The sequence below is a fragment of the Amborella trichopoda genome, chromosome 1, assembly GCF_054954075.1.
Source record: "Amborella trichopoda isolate Santa Cruz 75 chromosome 1, AtrichopodaSantaCruz75HAP2 v2.0, whole genome shotgun sequence".
NCBI lineage: Eukaryota > Viridiplantae > Streptophyta > Magnoliopsida > Amborellales > Amborellaceae > Amborella > Amborella trichopoda.
In genome coordinates, this window is record NC_142336.1 from 56,660,979 (window position 1) to 56,677,683 (window position 16,705).

General features: G+C 36.7%; 1 protein-coding gene across 2 annotated transcripts; it reads right to left on the minus strand.

Annotated features, from left to right (window-relative positions):
* Nucleotides 1-1,700: 1,700 nt before the first annotated feature.
* LOC18440792 (uncharacterized) lies at nucleotides 1,701-16,457 on the minus strand. Of its 2 annotated transcripts, XM_088847589.1 has the most exons (12): nucleotides 15,858-16,457; nucleotides 10,353-10,453; nucleotides 9,561-9,693; nucleotides 9,191-9,430; nucleotides 9,019-9,067; nucleotides 7,866-8,887; nucleotides 7,354-7,465; nucleotides 6,016-6,080; nucleotides 3,542-3,607; nucleotides 3,228-3,334; nucleotides 2,988-3,075; nucleotides 1,701-2,510 (listed from the first exon to the last, which is right to left on the minus strand). In XM_088847589.1, the coding sequence occupies exons 1-12, from the start codon at nucleotides 16,023-16,025 to the stop codon at nucleotides 2,160-2,162; spliced, it is 2,502 nt and encodes an 833-aa protein (XP_088703715.1). In that variant the 5' UTR covers nucleotides 16,026-16,457; the 3' UTR covers nucleotides 1,701-2,159. The 2 variants fall into 2 exon arrangements, with proteins under 2 accessions (XP_088703715.1, XP_006850993.2); XM_006850930.4 differs by lacking the exon at nucleotides 3,542-3,607.
* Nucleotides 16,458-16,705: the final 248 nt, after the last annotated feature.

Sequence of the window (16,705 nt, forward strand, 5' to 3'; positions counted from 1 at the left end):
AAGTGATCGTCTAAACTTTGAGATGTATGACTATGAAAAGAAAGAGCTTTGAAGCCTTAAAAATACTGCATCTTGTAATACATTATCTGGACCATCCATTTTCAAGATTTTTAAGTATTTATGGATCTGCTCGATCTACCCTATGTTTAGAGCTTTAAATTTTATAATTAACGGCAAAAATATATTTTCAAACCATCAAAAGGTTTCTGATGCCTACATTACATTTAATGATAGACTTTTGAAATGTGCTTTAATTTGATTGATTGGCTTGATTATTTAAGGTTGGCACCTTATATAAATCACACCCTTTATATTATATATTATGTAAACATTTCTTTTATCAATTTTTATCCATAAATTACCCTCCAATTTGGGCACATGGTGTCGGTTTTCCTTTAGTGGGTGATACGTCTAGAGGCTTGCTTTTCTTAGAAAGAGACAGGTTTGGACACTTATTGTGTGCATAAACCCTCAAAGTTGACTTTTAATTGGGATATAAATTTGGACATTAAATGTCTGAATCAGCTAAGTTAGAAGAAAAACATCAGTACAATTTAGACATCAATGTCTAAACCCATTTTCCCCTTTTCCCCTTTCAAGACAGAAAAAGGCTTAGAGAGGGATCCATCAGTCCGAACCAGTTTTTGAGATGACGAACCAGATCACAGAACCGCATTTTTAAACCTTGCGTAATGGTGAAAACCGTGGAGACCCAAACATTGAGCTTAATCTAACATTAAAAAATAAAATTAGAATACAAGAAACACCTTCAAAAAGTGAAACACGGCATAAAATATGAAATATTTCGTATACTTTTAAATTCAGCGAAGAAATTTGTTTCAGGTGGACTGGAGGACTACATATGCGGTTCAAAGTGTAAAGCAGATGCAAGTAGGACAATGGACACTAACGGTCCAAATATTTTCTTACTAGAATTATTATCTCTAGCTTTTAAAATTGGAAAAAGTTTATGTAAAGCCAAGGCTCTAAACAATCAAATTAAAACCTACTTCAAAAATTTCACTAGAAGAGATTGTTTAGATGTCTAGATATCCTCAAATTAATCATCTCAACATCAAGATGCATGAACATGAGAAACAATGGATTTCAAGTTTTAGAAATAAAGTATCTTGTAATACATTTTTGGACTAACAATTTTTAAGATTTTTAAGTTTTGATAGATCTCTTGATCTACACTATCTTTGAAGCTTTAAACTTTATAAATAAAAATGAAAATATATTTTAAAGGTATCAAAAAGATTTCCAGCATTGAAACTACATTTCTCGACACTATTTGGAGGTAGGCTCTAATTTGATTGTTTAGAACCTAGGCTCTATACAAACCGTACCTTTTAAAATTTACTTATTTTTTCATATTCATGATCTCCATGTTAGAGATTCCATGTCCTTAAAAATTAAGTCCGAAAATCTATCTCAAAAATAGATTTATCAATAGGCCCGCATTTCTACATATGTGGGTTTCACCGCATAAAAACCAGCTCCTTCAGCAAAATATAAGGGACATTTACAAAGAATTCCCCCAAAATACGCATGGATGCTCAGCAATAAGGATAAAATAAAAACGAGAAAATACTAAGACCCTTGAATATAATATATAAACCATCAGATCTTATTTTTAAATACATATATTATAGCAGGATTTTTCAATAAATTTCTAAAAGGTTAACTTAACAAAGATATAAAGAATACTGGCTTCTCTTTTTTTTTCTCCTTTTCATAAAAAGTTGAATTTGGAAACCCTTTAAGTATCCTTCACATGAGATACACGACAGAATATGAAACCCTTCCATGTGAACCAGAGGGAGAGAGAGAAACGGAGTAATAAAGCGGGACATCCCAATAAAGAAGGGGACCCCAGTGACCCAACATAAACCCACAGACTAGACTGAGACACACTAGAGCAAGAGAGAGAGAGAGAGAGGACCCAAATCACAGTAAGAAGGGGCGGGCGACACGTCCCAAAAAGGAGTATTCAAACATCGACCCGAAACAAACAAGAGAGACGGGGAGAGGAAGGAGAGCGACCAAGACGGACTGAGAAACGAGGATGATCCTGTAACCCAAAAACATTGACACGTAAAACAGTGGTTATCACTTTCTAACCTTCATTTAACCAGAGGCTCCACAAGCTTAAGAATTCAAGCATGCATTGGACTTTCCTTTGAAGTTTCTGAGTTAGCTCTCACATCAGTGTTTGAATGCACAACCTTGTGGTACTCCAAATAAAGAGCGGCACCATCATCCAAAACACCGGAGCTTTGAAACCCATCACCACCTTTGACACGAGATGGTTCACAAGAATTTGGGTCATTTTCACAACTTGTCAAAGTATCACGTCTCCACTGCAAATGGTTAGTTGAATATGGCTTTGTAGGGGTGGGTTTCTTCTGTGGTCGTGACAGAGTTTGAGGCTGAGAAGGCTTTCCAGGCAGCTGCAGAAGCAAAGGTGGCGTGGAAACACTCACAACTGCCTCTTTCTTCCTTACAATCTGCGAATCATGAATAAAATTGGCAGTTGGACATTGTTTACTCTCTCTCTCTCACACACACACTCATAAGCCCTAAAAGGAAGACTTCTTCATATATGGTTCCAATGATCATCTCTCTATGCTATGTATGACCCACACAAAACTTCATCGCATTTTGTTAAAATGACTGAATCACGGTTATCAGGTGTGAACCTGGTTGAAGGAGTCAACCAGGAGGTTGGACTATTAAAGAAGGCGTCACTTCCTAATAATCACCCAATGATATTTCCAAGCGTAGCAAAGACTAGGAGGAGAGACTCTTATTAAGGCCAGGAAGTGGAAAAATATAAGAAAAGATTAGCCTCATGTAGAGTCAGGTTCTATCCTTTTAATTCCTAATGTCGTTCTGAAAAAGAACAAAAAAAGAAAAGCCCATGAAATATAATAACTGGAGGGTAGATCACAAACTAGAAGAGAGAATATAGAATGGAATTACACCTTGAGTGTCCTGGAGTAGACTGATGTCCCATTCATGGCCAGAGCCTTGTCAGCTGCTTCCTTGCTCATAAAAACAACATATGCCGATCTGAAAGGGAAATATAAGAACAGTTGGCATAACCTCTCCATTTGAAAGTATAGGATCATCTAATATCCTAAGATATGTTTCTTTTGGAGGGAGGGGGGCGGAGAGAGAAGGAGAGACGTTTTACAAGATAAATAACAGAAACATATTAGTACCCTTTAGGTTGGCCAGTCATTACGTCAGTCAATAACACAACTTTAGACACCATCCCACATGTTGAAAAATGTAATGATAATGCTTCTTTTGTGGCAGCAAAATGTACCTGAAATACATCCACAGAAAACTGAGGAATCTAAAAAAATTTAAAAATTACCTGAATTGTCTGGTATTGCACCTTATGGACGTCAGAGTTCCATAAACTAAATTTCCACCCAATCCAACTTTGCTGTTTTGATTTACTTTTATAAGGACCAAAGAGTTCAAGAAACTATCATGCTTAAAAATTGGAGTGAGCATATATTTGTAGTACATAATAAAGCAGATAGGCCAGATATTCATGATGACCAAGATCCCAAACGAAAGTTCTTCCCTTATCCTGCAATCACCCAAATTATCGCATAAGAAACAAATGCACGGATCAGTTTATGACTGTCCTTTCCTACGTATGGAAAGTCTTAATTGAATAAAAAAAGAATAAGAAATAATAAAATATCTGGTCCTGGATTTTTCTTTCTAGATAACTACAATCATTTTGTCACTTTATGCTTCCTCAAATCCAAGGGAGTGGTTCTGGGACCTTTCAATGTGTAGTTTGTATAAAGTAGAGCAAGATAACTTATTCTAGTTCCTGACAGAACCAAACAATTGGATCAAGGATATCATAAATTTCCCTACAGGAGATAGTTTTAGACAATCACAAAGCCATCATAGCCAACTTTTCATTGTTCCAAAAGTTTTTAATCATCATTCAGAATGACGCAACATGTCAACAATCATAAAGCATGAGTTGTTCAAATCCATCTAATTTGACAAATTTGCAGCAATTCCCCTTCCCTAAATTTTCTGAAATTGCTCCTAGAATTAGATCATACAAGAAAATGGCCTTCAAGTTGAGGACATGCAAACATTTTCATCAGCTCGCTTGTTAACTGCCCTTCACCTCGAAAGGGCAAAGAGCAGGTGCTGTCCAGGCTAAAGGTAGTTAGCCTATCTGAATGATATCCTTATAACGGACCATCTAAAGAAACAAACAGCCCCAGCGTTTTGCTTATACATGTGTCTCCGGTGCAGTGAAGATGCAAAGTTGGTTAGTGACTCTTTTGATCAACTACCAACTTGCTAGAGCATTTCAGGTTTCATTGTGGGGCATTAAGATTGACTAGGTTATGCCTGGTCAATTGATGCGCCATAATGGGTCTTATATTTGGAAAATGAAAACTAAGTACTTTAAGTATTCTTTGGGAACTAGTTCAAATTTTAATGCTGATTTTGATAGAAATGGCAAAATAGAATTAGAATGAGGAAATCCATCCTGCAAACCCCTAGAATATCTGATATTGAATACAATTTATTTACAAGTATTTTTTTTTGTAATTCCTGTACAATGTTGATAAGAATTTTCAAGAATCTCCACAAATACACATGTCGACATCCACGAGTATGGGAAGGCCTCCCTGTCAATCTAATCATGCTCATACAGTGGCCCAAAAATGCTGACATGAAGATAATCAATATAATAAACAATAACTAAAGTATAAAAATTAATAAATGTACAAGTCATACTATTAGAAACAGCAATATTATGCCTTCATTCTTCCATGAAATTTCTAAAGCATGTTAATAAAGTATACTAATGCATATGAAGTTTAGGGTGACATGTGGTGAACTTTTAATTTTTAAGTAACACTTTCTTCAAATATAAAAGGTACAGATACCAACAAGATGATATGATGTATAATAAACTTTAGCAAAAAGTTTATGGTGACATGTGGTGAACTTTTAATTTTTAAGTAACACTTTCTTCAAATATAAAAGGTACAGATACCATCAAGATGATATGACGTATAATAAACTTTAGCAAAAAGTTTATAGTGACGTGGTGAACTTTTAATTTTTAAGTAAGACTCTCTTCAATTATAAAAGGTACAGAAACAGACAAGACGATATGATTTATAATAAAATTTGGCACAGTTTATGGTGACATGTGGTGAACTTTAAATTTTTAAGTAAGACTCTCTTAACATATAAAAGGTACAGATACAAACAAGATGATATGATGTATGATAAACTTTGGCATAATTATATAAGTTTGGCAAAACACTTAGGACTAAGCTTAAATAAAATTACATATAATGTCATTGGATTTCTTGTTCTTGTCTCATAAGTCACCTTTATAAGAAATCCATCCAGGATTATGGACCACATCAGCTAAATTTTTGTTCCAAAATCCTTTTTGAGACTTGCGTCCGAAGAACCAGAGATGTATCTTTCTACAAGGTTTAGATGGTTATAAACCTTACTGCAACTTCAAGAACTTTCCTTTTGATATCTGGGGCAGTAGCTAGTTAGATTGAAAATGATAGCCAGGCAGAATCCTGGAGTAAACATGTAACCCCCAGTTTTCTGCTCCAACAAATAAAGCAACATATATTTTGTTTATTTCCATTATTTTCATAAAATTGAAGTAGAGAAAGAAAATGGCATAAACCCAAAAAGCGAGATCTATAAGAACGCAGAAGCCCAGCACAACATCATATGACGTACAAGTAAAACATACAATTAGTTAGTTAAAAGCCACCAATGAGGAAGGCCCATTTCTTTGATCTTATAATTAACAGAGCAGTCACATATGCCAAGGTGAGTCCATTAATCACATATGCAATGACATGGAACAAGACTAAATCACACGATAAGAGTTTAAAACACATATAACAAGAACAGACAAGTAGAGTGACTTCATGAACTACTGCAGAAGTTACATAAAAGAAGCATCAATGTGTTTACATTTGTAATAAAAACAGTCCTCGAATCGATATCTTCCTCAGAGTGAATCAGAATATTTCGTGCACCTGCAAAAGGAAAACACAACAATATTTCCCACACAATTATGAACTGCGCATACATAAACGGCAATCAATACAAGGTCCATACCGATGATAAATTTTTCAGAGGCTAAATAAACCTACTACATCCATGTAAGCTGCGTATTTTGACAACTACAGGTATCCAATCTCTGAATGACAAATCACAAAAGAAAATACCCCATCAATAACCAATCAGCTCAAATATAGCGCCACGGAATGAGTAATGATTACAACTCCCAAAATCACATCCTTCCAAGTATTTCCACATCTCCTTTTAAGTACTTATTACTCCACTTGCTCCTACTTGCCTCATGAACTCAAAAGTGTTGACCAATTATTTGTGCATAGTGACTTTTTATTTTCTAGAAAGATTAAAGAGGGGTGCTTCCAATTATTTGTGCATAGTGACTTTTTATTTTCTAGAAAGATCAAAGAAGGGTGCTTCCAAAATGTTCTGTTGATAGGGGTACTCTAGTCACACTAATGCTTCCAATATTTGGCTTTTGGTTTTGTATTCATGCATGTGATGATCAGATAAATAAGTTTGTAGTATTCATTTACAATTAAAATGCTCTAGTTTGATAAGAATATCATGCTCTAGTTTCAAATCACTCATATAGTATTGATGAAAAATGATGACAGAAAAACAGGGATTCCTCTCTTGTCCTTAACGAAGTAAAATTTCCCAAGATTCATTACCTATAACCTATTGTTGTAATAAACTATGGCCTGGCCAACTGCTTACTAATGAACAAGAAAAGTAAGTGACTCAGCCACCTTTACATCAATTGGTTCATAGATAGAAATCTCTCAAAAAGTATATTATCAAATTTCACATAGGTTTGATATATACTCTACTAAAGCATGGTTTTATGAGTTAAGGGAATATTTTAAAGGATAAATTCACAAATGAGAATCGCCAGTTTAGTTAAGAATCCACAATTAATGGGCAAGGTCACATGAAATGCTTACTTTAGTGTGAGAATGGTCATTTGTATTATGAACTCATAGAGGGATATTTCTTCCAATTGGTAAATCGTAGTTTTTGGTAGTTCATTCTCATCCATATATGCAAATGAAGAGAAGCATCACCATTCATAAAAAATCATAGAGAAGAGGTGGAGAATTAGGGGAACAAGAAAAACGGACAATGCTAGGCAGCATTCACTCAGGTTGTGGACAATTGCAGGTATTGACCAGTAACGAAAGCAAACATCGTAAGACATAAGCCTCACAGATTGATAGAATGATTATTTACCGGAAGCAACTACAGTTGGTTTAACATCATTGGTAATGCCCGCCTGCTTCGCCCGAAGCTTGGACATCTCTAACTCAATCTGGCGTAACCTCAATTTCACATCCATAACCTCCTGCATGAGATGAAAATGACACTCAGATATACCAATGGGGTAGTTGGATTTAACAGAAGCATATTATAACCCACTGGACAGCACTAATTATCGGTCAAGGTCACCACTGTCGGATGAAATGATGGACATTGACGGAGAAAGGGAGGTTGCACCACCAGAACACGAAATGAGCTCAATGGAAGGCCCTCTCCCTCTCCCTCTATGGAGAAGAAAGGGAAGGGGGCCACCAGAACAGGAAATAACCTCAATGGAAGTGCCACACTCCATCCATTCCATACGTTGTTGAAAACCATAGCCCACTTGAATGATTATAGTATCCTTTTCCTTGATTTAATTCACAAATGAATGATATGTAAATAACTGAAAATCATTATCAAAAGAAAAGAGTAGACTTCTTTACAGCTTGGATGGGTTTATGACTGGGATCCCCATTTACAGAAAGAATGAGGGCTTCAGATTTTCCTTGGTGAGCAGAAACAGCAACCTTCCCACTCCAAAGAGCTTGACGAGATTTGCAAACGTCTGGATCAGCCCGTCCGACTGAGGAATCCGACACCCCCATAGATACCCCATCCTCTTTTCTAGATTCATTGCATACAATGTTATTGCATTGTAATCCTTTAATGTCTCTAACTTCTTCTGATTCTCCTTGGAGAGCAGGAACTGCAACCTTCCCACACTGAGCTTGAAGAAATTTGCAAACCTCTGGATGGGACTTTTGAACAGAGAAATCGGCCACCCTTGAAGATACCCCCTCCTTGTTTCTAGATTCATAAGCTATCATGTCATTGCATTGCAATCCTTTTACCTCTCTAACTTCTGATTTTCCTTGGAGAGCAGATGCCACCACCTTACCATTCAATCTAGCTCGGCGAATTTTGGAAGCCTCTGGATGGGCCTGTTGCCCTGAGAGATTGGCCAACCCCAAGGACAGCCCCTCCTTATTTTTGAATTCATAAGCTTCTGTATTATTGAATTGTAATCTTTTTATCTCTGTACTTTCTCTTCCTTGACCCACAATACACTTGCCTCTAGCCAATGACTCGAGGTCATTGGCACTACTAATCTCATCAACGCGCCTCCTTTTCCTGAGCAATCCTATATCATCACAAGCATCTACTGCCATAGTACCACAACTAGAGATGGCCTTCTCACAATGGTTGTCATCAAGAACAGTAACTTCTCCCAACGATCTTTTACTACCAACAGACGTGGCCAACATTGCCTTATTCTCATCATGGCCTGCTGTTCTTTTAACCATATCGATAAAACGTGTAGTGATCTCACCATTTAGCGCACTTGCCTCATTGACTGGCTTTCCTAATCTATCCCATACATTTCCCCTTGGTCTGGGACTCGGGTTAGGTACAGAAGAATTGGAGGATCTCACAGGCAACCTTGTTGCTTTGGCACAATGATTTCCTGCATGAGCTAAAAGTAAGTTAAAAGGCATACATAAGTGGGGATGTGGTGCTCTCTCTCTCTGTCTCACACACACACACACATGCATGCGAGCGCACACATACACACAAAAAATGCATGCACACACGCACCTCCAACAGCAGACTCCAAATTCTTCCTGGCTTGATCCTTCTGTAATGACTGCAAAAGTTGATGAAGCAAGGCCAGATGAGTACGGTAAATATGCTCTATTACATCTTATGGATATTAAGCTCTGGTTAAGAGTAAACATAAAATATCGAGACAGAAAGCTAGATTGTCAACCTTCTTGAAATGATCCTCATATTGCAGGCAACGGTCAGGACTTGCACTATACTTGGAAGAAGACCTCACTGGTCTTGGATCGGTCTTCACATCTTCATTCCAATTATTTTCTACCAAATTGTAATCAAAATTTTCACAGTTATTAGTCTTTCCACGTTTTCCCTCAATACTGTCTTCCCTTATATTTGAAGAAATAAGCTCGGGATAGGAATCCAATAGTTTGTTGTTACCACCATGGGACTGCCAAAAATAATCATAAAAAAAGTTTAAATGACTGTCACTTGCTAAAAAACCAAATCAGAAAATGAATTTTAAAAGAAGAAACCAACAGTCCCCATTGAAAAGAGGATCTAAAGGCCATATTACCAACCTTAGTTTGCCCACCATTACTATGCTTATTGGCACTACTATCTCCTTTAGCACTCACAGTATCACCCTGAACACATTCAGAGCTAATAGGCACCTCTGGGAATTCAATGGTTTTGGAAAGATGACTCCACATCCTGTTAATTGTGCATCGAACCAGAGTCAAATATTTTCTAGGCCATCTATAATCATAAGTTTTTCTGCTAAAGTAATCAAAAGATTATATTCTGATGGACGAAAGTTACAGCATAAGTTCATAATAAAATTACGAGGTAGCCTCATCAACAATATAAAACACAGTTCAGTTACAGACATTTTCTCAGAGCCATCTCAACAATATAAAACAAACATTCACATATAATGATTTAATCTCACGTATTTGGTATTTACCCACAAGGATCAAGGCTTTTTATTTCTAGGATTTATGAATATTTGCAGAGATGAACCTTTTACCGTTCAAAACAAAAAATTATGCTATTTTAAAAAAGGAACCAGCAAAAAACTCAGAGAATATATAAGACAATTGAAATCCACGGGCCACAGAAATTTGCTAAGGTAACAAAGGATAGTTTCAGGTATTGGGATTTTCAGCCAGCGAAGATTTTTGCTATCTACACCTCTTCTGACTTCCTTTGCCTCTCTAATAAAAATACATCACCTAAAAAAAGAGTGTCATATTCCAAAAAAAAAGGCTTTTACATTTGAATGAAAAAAGGAAACAGTGGAAATATGTCCTGCCAGAGAAATATTAAATAGTTCTCATGAAAAAACCAAGCTAGCCTATAAGTTCCACTACCATTCAACAAACGCTCCACTTTCTTCACCAAGGAATGCCTCCAAATCCTCCTGTGCTTGATTCTGATTCTTCCCATTACACACAAGCACAACGATGTACTCCTGTCAAATGAAACAAGTAGTTCAAACTTAATCACTACTTATGTATATGCAGCATCAAACATTTTTACTAGAATCATCTAAAAGGCAGGTATATGCCACATATTTCTTTAAATTATGCCTAAGCCGCCACATCTTATCTCTAAATTCAGATTAAATTTTTCAGTTCTGACCATATATGAATAATTGATGTCCAGACAACAACAATCCTAAACATTAAACATATTTAATCCACCGGAGAAATTAGCAAAACAATTAGTGTGTATATATCTGCACTATTCACATGTTACTGACCCAAAAAGAAGAAATAAAAAGCCGTTGTTCATATACTCAAATGATCTTTATATTAAGCCTCTCCTTTGGAGCTAACAATTTGCAAAAATTCAGTTTGGGAAAGGTTAACATTTAAGTTAAAAGTTGGATTCATTTATGCCACATGCACAAGACCAAAAAATACATCATCAACATAAAAGAACTCGTAAAAAAATTGTCATCATCATAGATGATTATTACATAATAATGGTCTTTCTTTCATCTTCTAAGCAAATATTAAGAAATAGCAATGCATGATTGAAAATCCAAAGACGCATTCGTAAAGAGGAGACAAATCCTAGATGAAGCCCCTCATAGCTCACGAGTGCATTAATAGAAGGCATTGCCTGAACCCACCTGGGATCATCTGAAACCTTGATGCCAATGGGGCATACAGCCTTGTTAACTGGGGTGTTTTTGGATCAGGTTATGAGGCTCATGGGCAATGGAGAAAAATGGCAATCTTGGATGCCTGGATGCATATCCAACATAAATGTTCAGGGCTCCTTTCCATTTTTCTATCCACATAAATGGAATACTTCAGGGCTCCTTTCCATCCTCCAGGGGGTCACGTCAAGGTGAACCACTTTTACTCTTTCTATTCGTGATCGCCCCTAATGTTTTCAGTATATCTAAAGAATGGGTTTGCAGCCAAGGTTTAGTAGATGGTCTTGAATCATCTAAAGGGAGTCGCACAATTTCTCACCTTCTTTACTCAGATGACTTCTGTGACACAGAACCACATCAAATTGAATTTGCAGTTGTTTTTAAGATGTTTCGAACTCTGCACCATTTAAGGATCAACATGACCAGGTCCAAGCTCTTGGGTGTGGACATTTCTGAACCATAATTGCTAACTTTAGCCCATCAAATGGAATGCGAAGTTAATCGGCTTCATGCTTCAGGAAACCACACAAATCACAGTGTAACAGGTTCATATTAAAAGTCAAAAGAAGATTGGCATCTTGGAAGTGTATATTCCTATCATTCAGGCATTTAAATAACCCTGATTAAATGCTACATTACTTAATGTCCCTGTCTATAACAAGTCTATGTTCAGAATGCCAACATCTGTCATCAATATGATTGAGCAACATAACAGAGATTTTCTTTAGAATGATACACAAACAAATTCCATTTGGTAAAACAGGACCATGTTTGCAAACTAAATGAGAGGGTCCAGGAATCTAAAATAGGCAAACACAGCCCATTTAAGCAAATGGTGGTGGCGCTCTGCACACCACCAGGACCATCTCTGGTACTAGGTAATCAAACATAAAATATGAAACCTACCCCATGGGTTGGCTTGCAAATGGGCAAAGCGCTCCAAGGAGCACGCAAAGGTTATACCCTGGTGCATAGAAAGCTCTCTGTGTTATCCAGCAACAGTTTGCAATCATATCTGGTCTGCTGTGAGAAAAAGGGGCCGCATTAGATTTTTGACAGGCCTATGGAAAGGAAAGAGTCGCATCGAATCGACTCTCCCCCCCTTTTTTGGCATGGTACCCGACCCCGATGTAACAAAGGTCAGTATGAAAGAGTGGTCAGGTGGATAGCTCATCTGGACACTATGGTTTTAAGGGAAACTCAGAGATGAACTTGCTTGAATAGTCACTTCATCCCAAAAGCAGAAAACCTATTTTAGAAGCTCACCACCCTAGCCATAACATGGCCCATTTGGTTAAAACCAGCATTTAAAAAAACGAATCGTTGATCCCGAATCGTCCACACCCATACCTGTATCGGATCGGAGAATCGGCTGAATTGGCAAATCGATCCAAAAAGTTTCAAAAAATCACTATAAATCTCTAAAAATAGTATTCTTTTAGTTTCTAAAAGAAATTAGGAGTGGTGCATTATGCATTTTCATTATTTTGTAAAAATAGATGAATACGAAGACGTTGTTTTCATGTATGGATGTATGTATAATTATTAATTATAATATAATATTATAATATTACATCAAAATAATTTTAAAACATTAGAAAACCTTCCATATTATAAGATTAAAAAATAATTTCCCATATAAAATGAAATTAATATCACATCGAATATCACATATTTATTAATTCGCTTTACTCATCCAAAATTACCACAAACCAACTAACTATATATATTTGCAATATGTTTTTTAGAATATTTTTTTAAAATTTGTTTGTTAGGTTCTAGACCCGGACCCAAGTTAGGTTTGGGTCGGGTTAGGGTCCAAGTCGACCCAGACCCTGACCCAACCCATTGCCACCCTACATCTAATGAGCTTTGAATATATAATAATGACGTTTTCTAAACCTTGTTATTATCTACCATGATATAAACATTGGATAAGTTCTACATTAACTCAAAATGTGGATGTTGATATTTATTGGACATGAATTGACCCAGACATACAAAGAGGAGGTTGTGCATGTCATTACGAGAAATCATAGTGCCTACTTTTCATAACTATCACACATATGTTTTCACCTCAATGAAAGTTCAAAAGCGGATTAATCCCACATCGTAGGTTTTGAGAAGTGAGTGTGGATATAATAGTAATGTGGTTGCCAGGTGGCTAGTATGTGGGCCCCAAGGAAAGATTTTTTTGGAAATAAAAAGCATACCGGTCTTAAAAAGGTGAGCCTATGAAAATGGTGCCCACGTAGGACATTAAAAAAAAAAATCATGAGAATTGGTTAAAATGCCCAGTTCACACTGACAGATCGATGATGTATCTGAGTCTTGACATCAGAATAACGATCCATGACGTGAGCAAAGCGATTCTATACCAAAAAATTTTCGAATCCCGTTTTTTCATCAGATCCATGGTGGGCTAGACGATACCCGATCCGGATCGCCCGATTCCAGATCAAGTCACCGATTTTTTAAACACTGGTTAAAACAAAACGAAAGAATCTTTCAGGTATCTAAACCATAACATATTCCATTTTTTATCGCACCAAAGCCCTGATCATACCATGTGCACTATCCCAAATGAATTTCATAGATGTGCACTATCCCAAAAGAATTTCATAGTCTTATCTTTTTTTTTTTCGAAGATGCTAACTTTTATATGCAGTTTAAGTATAATTGTATACATTACCAAAGAGTAGGCTACCCACAAACTGGTAGCACTATACAAAAAAATGAAGATTTATATTGCGTTTAAGTAAAGTGTACACATTACCAAAAAATGGGCTACCCACAGACCGGTAACACTACAAAAAAATGCTTCCCACAAGCCAGGAGCTCTATACAATAATAGTTCACCTTGATAGACAATACTTCAATATTAACCACACTTAGAATTCCGCACGATGGCTGCCACCCAAGGAGAGGGAAAAACCAATGTTATTAAGGCCATACCAGGCTGGCCGGATCAATTTATTGGATCGAGAACCGGTGCTGAAACCAGTCCAGTCTGATCATTGCACTGGCAATTGATCAAAACTGGCTTGTACAGCTGGTTCAACCACTTGAACCAGCAAGTTCAGACCATCCTTTAACCAGTTTTTTATATTTTACTTTTATTTGAAGTTGCCTCACCAGTGAACCAGCCGGTCCGACCATTTTGGACTGGACTGGTGCTGACAACTGTCCGGTGACCAATGTGGTCTTGATAACGTTGATTTGGACTTAGATGGCAGTTCAAAAGGAAACTCCATTGGGCTTCAACGGTATCTTCCAAAATCACCTTGGACATACCTCTCCTCAGGGACTCAGGCCCAGCTGGGCACTGCGAGGCTACTGAAGCGGAAGCGTTGGCATTATTAACAAGACTCCAAAACTTTGAAACCATCTCATTGCTGTGGGTGAATCAGTTATGCCACCGGCGCTTATAGCAAGTTTTCGAACAAATTCATGAATCACTCCAATACATAACATGTCCTTCGGCATGTTTGGAGGGACGCAAATTTCATTGCTGACGAACAAGCAAAAAGAGGGGATCTCTCAACCATCCATCTAAATTACAAGACACACAGTGCACTTGCCAAATTTTGTAACTGTTGTACACATAATCCTTTTTCTCAATTAGTTTTTGTTAGATATCTAAACAATCTTGGCCCAATGTTGTATAAACTGGATGGCTGAATTGTATACTCAAGCGATCCAATTTTGTTTACAAAATTACAAAATAAAAATACTCAAATTTTTGTGTGCTTCTATACATGCATACACTATGGCTTAACGTAACATTTCCCCATTTTCAAACAAAAAACAGTTAGCGAATAAAGGAAAAAATTATCAAATCACACCCAATAGTTAAAGTCAAACTATTTAAAATGGTCTTGATTGCTTTTGATCAAATTTAAAATAGCTCATCACTCTTTCAATCAAATTTCTAATAGACCATCAAATAACACATCTTTATGGTTCGGGAAATTAGTCAAATCACATCTATGAATGAGATCTTAAATAGTTCAACTCCTAGGTGAAATTTCATAAATTTCCTGTAATTAATAAGAAAAAAGACGCGAGGGACTGTTTCCAATTTATCATCCCGACCTATTAATTATTTTGATAAATTGGATATAATAAGGCAACTTATTTAGCTAGTGCCCTGTAACTCTAAGATGGCCAGATGCAGTTATAGAGACCTTTATAACCCTAGCTTACTCTTGGTCGCCCAAATCAAAAAACCAAAAAAGAAAATGGCGAAGAAAGTGAAGAAGAATGAAACAACAAATGAATGGGTCTATGAATAAACCAACTAAAGAAAAGTTACCCATAGAAGCATGTAGATAGAAGTCGTAAAAAAGCTCATAAAGAATACAAGGACCTCACAAAACCCTAAGATTTTCCAATGAACAACAAGCTAAATATAAAGAAATCAAAATATAACACACAATTATACGCTTAAAACCCAGCGATCAAGACCCCCATACATTGTTCTTACAATTTTCAAGCTGATCATCACTTACAATGATCGTAAGAGCAAAATAACAACCAGCCATTAGTATTCAAAAGGTCATCAAAAGTAAATGAACTAACAAATCGAACGAAAAGAACATTATGCAATCCACTTCTCATTATTATCACCAAGATTCTTGTAAATTTATATAAGAAGTGCAGAAAAAATATCATTCATCTGAGAAAAAAAAAAACCCTAGAAGCATACCGCTAGGACGTCGTCTGAGTAATTTCCAAGGAATTGGCGGAGCTTTTGAGATACAGAGGACTTGAGGGATAAGGCAAGACGGCACCTGTGATCCATTTTGAAGGAGAGAGGAGGGCATTTGAAGATATTTTCTTCTTCCATTAACGGATGATTTTTGGGCATCATCATACATTATCAGTTGAACCATGAAAGTACCGTTCCCGTCTAAAGAGAAGGATGAAGAGTTACAGATATATAGATAGAGAGAGTGAAGGAAGGGGGGTTACTTGAGAGCACTGTTACTGTTTCTATATAGACTCGAATGAAGGAATTGCTTGAGAGAGAGAGAGAGTGTGTCTTAGAGAGAGAGAGAGAGAGAGAGAGCGGGGGTTGGAGACTGTAGGCCGTGGTGGGAACCAAATGAAAGCAACGGTTTCCAATACGGTTGCTCACAACATTGAGAGAGAAAGAGAGGGAGGGAGGGAGAGAGAAAACAGCAAAGCCTCTCAGGCAAGAGAGAGATTATCCGAAGAGATAGAAAATCCGAACAAAGTCGACACTTCCTCTGTGTGTGTGTGTGAGAGAGAGATTATCTGAACAAAGTCGAAACTGTCCTTCCAAGGACCCTAAGGAAAAAGTTTACATATAGTTGCAACCTTAAAATATAGAATTAAATGTGGACCTCCAAAACATGGACGTACATCGAGATGTACGAATGTAAAAAAAAAAAATTTAAGTTTTGAAATTAGGACATCTCGAATCACACTGTCTGGTCCGTCGATTTTGAAGATGTTTATATGTTTATAAATCTATTTGATTTTAACCATTGAAATTTAAAATTTTATAATTAGATACGGAAATAGATTTTG